This window comes from Haliotis rufescens, unplaced genomic scaffold, assembly GCF_023055435.1.
Source record: "Haliotis rufescens isolate VD_foot unplaced genomic scaffold, xgHalRufe1.0.p SCAF_7, whole genome shotgun sequence".
Classification (NCBI taxonomy): Eukaryota; Metazoa; Mollusca; class Gastropoda; order Lepetellida; family Haliotidae; genus Haliotis; species Haliotis rufescens.
In genome coordinates, this window is record NW_025964361.1 from 46,660,196 (window position 1) to 46,666,195 (window position 6,000).

The 6,000-nt window shown below is 37.2% G+C and overlaps 1 protein-coding gene across 1 annotated transcript in view; it reads right to left on the reverse strand.

Annotated features, from left to right (window-relative positions):
- The window catches only part of LOC124143674 (hypoxia-inducible factor 1-alpha-like), a 106,745-nt gene extending 101,590 nt beyond the window's left edge, over positions 1-5,155 (reverse strand). The window contains exon 1 of the mRNA XM_048387430.1: positions 4,617-5,155. Within this exon, the coding sequence (XP_048243387.1) occupies positions 4,617-4,738 (122 nt within the window). The 5' untranslated portion in view covers positions 4,739-5,155. The remainder of the gene's footprint in view (positions 1-4,616) is intronic.
- Between the last annotated feature and the right edge of the window lie 845 nt (positions 5,156-6,000).

Genomic DNA, 6,000 nt, shown 5'->3' on the forward strand with positions numbered 1-6,000 from the left:
GGGAATCAGTATAAACATAAAACATTTTCCAACAGGGTTAATTTTCACACCAAATAAAATATATTAAGCCATAAATTTTGATCATTTCAAAAACAAGAATATGTCATTTTGTACAAATTCAAGGCTATTTAAGCTATTCTGGTGATTTTCAAGGTTTTTCACACTAAAAATCAAGGCTTTTCAAGAGGGACCTTAAAATTAAAGGCCTTTTCAAGCCTGTACGAACCTTGATCCTTTATATCTGAGAACCAGCCATGACTCTGTGTTTAGTATGTGCAACTATTCAAGGAAACCATGCAGGTGTATTTGTTCATCAACTTATAAGGATGCCGAGTGGTAAAAAAATCAATTTTGTGTTGTGGTCTTGACTCAGTTCAGTGTAAGCCTAATTGGTAAACACTTCGATAACACAGCCAGCCAGGTTATATAAGTGATGTCAGCTTTCATTCTATTTCATTCAGACATGGCCGACTTATTGGTTTCAAGGTCTTTATTAATTATTATTTCAGTCAAGTCTGCCATGGTCCCACCTAGACAAGAGACAGGTTTGTCTTATCAATTGTTTCATTTCTTTGCATCTTCCTGAGGCAAGGGCGTTAAATGACTATTAAAGTCCAGTTTCCACCCTTGCCGAACTAGGCTGGAGTTACATTTTGGCTGGACTAATGAGTCTATGCACAGTCAAATCAAAATCGCGTAATCAACTAGACATCTGGTTCATAAACAACATGGGTTTAAACGTGTATATTTCGGTCAACTGAAGGATTTGCAAAGCATGTGTACCGCCAAATGGGCGTTGACAGATATTTTGCAAATATTTTCATGTTTTTAGTCAAGGTACTCAACTCGTAATAGCCACTGGTGGAGCCACAAACGAGCCTGGAAGTTCCAGCCTATTTCAGCAAGGGTGGAAACTGGACTTTTATAGTCGGTTAACGCCCTTGCCTCAGGAGGATGATTCCTTGTTGTTTCAATGCAATATTCAGTACAGGTGCAAGTGCATGATAAACACACTGTACCTGTACCAAAAAAGGTTGCTTTGCAAGAATACAAACATCAAAATCCCCAAGTCAACCCTGTCTTCATTCTGGACTAATTGAGTGAGTTTAACGCTACTTCGAACAGTCAGATTTATTTGTTTGTTGTTTAACGCCACACTCTGCAATTTTCCAGCTATATGACAGCCTTTTGTAAATAATCATGTCTCGACCATGCAGACAATCATGAGCAGTGATCTAAGCAACTGGGAAACAATGACATACATCAACCAAGTCAGCAACTGTGACCACCTGATCCTGTTACTCGCCTTTTACAACAAGCATGGGTTGCTGAAGACCAATTCTTATCTAGATCTTCTCGGAAACCTGATGAAAAAAGCTATGGTGCAACTGGTGAAGAAAGGGTCAGGGCAGATAAGGGTCAGTCTGTAAAACCGAAAACACACATAATGTTTTGGCCTCCGTGCTCATTACAGGGTCACAGACTGTAGCATCCAGCTTGCCAGTTTCAATTCTAGCCATTTGAAATTTTCAGAGTCAAAATGGCAAAATAGTTTCACCCATAATGATACAAGTATAATGCCTACACTAAAATTGATCCTTCATCAAAATGAGTTATTAGGAATATTCATATAAATCTCTAACCATTGCTTCATATATATATATATAAAATAAAATAATAAAGTCCACATTAGTCAAGCATCTTCTTTATATCAGTTTAAATCAGTCTGAAACTGATATAAAGAAGATGTTGGACTAACTATTACATGTACACTGAGTGAACATTCGTTTGCCTCATTTTTGTATATATATATATAATTATTAATATTATTAATATTATATATAATACATGAAGTTCTATATGGTTTTTGTTTTCTCATTGTTAGCTCTGTGGTTGCCTTGGTTACAGAGATATATATCTAACAGGGATACAGGAACAGAAATATCAATTGAAAAAAATAAAAAAGTATATGATTATACACATGGGATCATTCTATTTCTAATAATAATATATTTCTGACATCAACTGTGTAACGCATTAAATAATGTGTTATACATCCCATCTTTATCATACAGCGCTGCATGTATACATCATGAATTAGTCATAGGTTACCATAACAACCACCTGATGTCATTCTTTTTCAATGGTAGTGTTTGCTCAGCGCTGTTCGGCTTTAGGAAATCAAATAGTAAACAAGTCATAAATTTGGGAACAAAACTGCAGAATTGTGTGCCTAAATTTTAGGTTTTCTAGCCCAAATTGGATAAGGAATCTATTGATACAATTACATAGAATAATGTTGTAATTATTCTTAAGTGAATGTTAGTTTCTTGATGAGAAATGTTTATAAATAGAAGCTGTCATATCACATTGGCATTGGGAAAATTCTTTTAGTAGTCCTATAGGTTAAACAGTGTTAATGACAACGTAGTAGTTAATTAACACGTTACATTCATGTTCTCATACAATTTCATTTACAATTCACACATTAGAACACACCAACACACAATTCATTGTTATGGTTATTTAAGAGACAATCAAACTATTTGTTTGGGTCTAAGCAGAAAATGTAAATTTAGCTCAAAAAGCTCTTCAAGTTTGACAAAAGTAGCTGAACTCGTTTTCATTCTAAAATATTCACAACAAAGACGTTTCTATTTATATTATCAAATTAGACCTTAGCATGATTAATTGAGATGCTCATGTGTTTGTGATTATTTGCATACCGTATTTACGGTATCGAGCACCCCTGACCAACTTCTATTTCAATCATATGATCACTGGTACTAAGCAATGAAATGTACATGACAGTCCTCATTTTCTTGTGTATATTTTTTACAGAAAACACAACAGTGTAGGAGGATATAATTGTCTGTTAACTACATGTATATTATAAAATTGTTTGAATTTCATGACCATTAGCACTAAGCTTGTTCTCTACAGCTCAATCTCCGACAACAAATTTAACTGTGTAAGGTTTTAATAAACGCCCCTTTGCTAATTTTCATAACGTTGACATTGTAGAATTGTTTACCAAGTCATTTCTCACCTGACGACCTACATAAAATACTTATCTACGATTATCAGATACCATATTCAACGTAATAAGTGCCCTGCTCTAATAAGTGCCCAAGGCGATATTTGCTAATATATTGGCTAGTGAACAATCTCAATTAACACCCCTTCCAATTGATCAATGTACACAAGACTTATTTATTCATCTATAATACGCACTCATTTGTTATATGCACCCTTAATTATGGGCCATTATATTCTGGAAAATATATCTGTTGTGTATATTACGAACAGACTTTTCTTTTGTATCATTTTAGGCATTTATGTCAATTACGGTACATCAGAAGTGGTATCTAAAGATCAGCATTCCATACTATTAATAGCCATATGCATGTGTAACAATGAACCACTTAATGTCGCATTCAAGATTATAAGGATTATTGCAGTATATAGCATAGTGCTTGCATGCATGCATGCGTGCGTGCAAGTGTGCGTGCGTTAGCGTGCATGTGCATGTGTGCTCGCATGTGTGTGTGTGTGCTTGTGTGCTCGCATGTGTGCTTGTACTAGTTCAGACTGAAGCTGGTTTATCACTGGTCTAGACTCGATTATTTACAGACCATCTTCATATAGCTGAAACATTGCTGAGTGCTGCTTTAAACAACACACAATCTGGCTTGACTATGTACTAAAACTTGTTTTGTTTTGTTTCAATTTTTGCATAGTATTCACTTTTTAGACCGTGTACTAAAACTGATTTATGTCTTAAATATTGATTAACCTACTCATACCAGAGACCCATGATCATGGGTTCGAATCCTGGTTCACTGTGATTGTTTCTAGTTTTGTCAGCTTTCCCCACACATCAAACTCAGGCAATGATCTAACTAAAAATCTTTTCAAAGCGTTGTTAACCCCAAACCACTCCCTCACTTATGAATGAACGTGTTGTCAGATCATTGGTTTTCGGACATCATACATTTTCGGACGAGCATGTTTTTTGTGATTACACACACTATAACAAGGGGTGTAAGATCACACAGACATTGTAAATACTCAAATGATGGCTGGTTTTTATGAGACAGTTGTCTTTTATAAGTGAATGAGGTGTTTTACAGTTGTAAAGCGATTAGAGAGAAAATGATGAATGTTTCTTTAGCGTCCTAAAACCCATAACACAGGGATATATTAAAGGCTTAAGTATAGAGTGAGTGAGTGGGTATGGTTTTACGCCACTTTTAGCAATATTCCAACAATATTCCTGCAATATCACAGTGGGGGACACCAGAATTGGACTTCACGCATTGTATCCATGTGGGGAATCAAACCCGGGTCTTCAGCGTGACGAGCGAACGCTTTAACCACTAGACTACCCGACCGCCATTAACCATATAGAAACATTTGTGTGGACAAAACAGAATGTTAAAAAGTTGGATAATTTTTATAGTCTTGAGTCAAAATATTGTACTGTTAGTCAACTGTCACTTCCTATTTGTCTGACAGCTGCTCTTCAATGTAAATATTGTGGTTGAGGAAGGCATCTTGCCATCTTGGGTGTGTATTCAAACAGAAACTGAATAAAATACCAAAAGTTTTCTTACCTCTTTTGAGTACCGGAACACGCTGCTTGGTCATTTTCGCTGTTTGCGTTTTCGATCGAGCAGGCTTCCATGCGACCTTTGACCTGGACAGGTAGGTCGCCGAGTTGGGCATCACACTGCATGGGCGTGATAATGTCGCGCGTTGTTCACTTGATAATTTAACTTAAATGTCATTCATCTGACTCCCATCAAATTTTCAATGTTTAATATCCCTGCTTGTAAAAATGACGGGAAAACGGTAGTCGACAAGCTTGTGGTGACATATTCTCTCTCTGATTGGGGCACCTGTTGAAATCGGCGGCACGCTTCATCACCGTCTGTTTCATGTCCATGTGAAACGTTTCAATCCACATGATCGTCAACTGCCAATGGCATTATAAATCTGTAACTGAATTTAGCTTGTTCCGGTGAGAGAACACGTTTCAGACTGAAACGTATTTCACACATTGTAGCTTTCCTCGCTGCGTGCCATTGACATTGGCCTTGAAAGTGAAGAGGTGACCCAATTATGTGGGCGCAGTGTGCTTCTCGTCGCTGCGATACTGAAAGCCGCACGCTGAGTTTAAAAGAAGTAGGCAAGTGGGAGAATAAATATCATACATTTTAATAGACCAAGACTTACATGGAATTTAGAATTCTGTTAGAGATGTCATGAAAACTGGTCAAAATTCGGACGTGGTTTGAAATTGATTTCTACGGTGAAAAACAGAATAAAAGCAATTATCGATCTGTATTATGTGAGATTGATTTCTACTTATATAGGAAAGTGTCTCCGCTGATTCAAATACACAGTAAATAAACCGAATTGATTTTTTTTTCTCATTTGCAGTTCTATCAAAGCTCGAACACATACCACCACGCCATAAACAAATTGTGTGAATGGCGAGTGCAACCGGTACGGCAGGGCATGCTGACCCTTTTATCGGACACCTGGCGTCGTCGCTGATTTTCAGCATTCCATTCATATAAATTTCAACACTATTTTGCCTTTTTCGCCCAATAGAATTTCTGTTGGTGGATGATTTAAACTGATTATTTTTCTGGAGTTTGGCGTTTTCTAATATAAATTTATACACTGCACAGGCCTTTGTGACAAAACCGGTCCAAAGTACGCCGGTCTGTGTCACTGTGTTTGTTAGTTGTTTAACGCCGCACTCAGCAATATTCCAGCTATATGACGGCGGTCTGTAAATAAAAAGATGTGAAACCTGTAAATAGCCGTGCCGGAGTCGGGCAAATTAGTGGTCGACGGCATGAGCAACAACAGTTCTGTGACAGTGGGTCACGATGACACGCAAGCAGTCAATGTGTTTTGACGATTCGATTCCCGACATGGGTACAATGAGTTAAGCCCATTTCTGGTGTCCCCCGCCGTGATATTGCT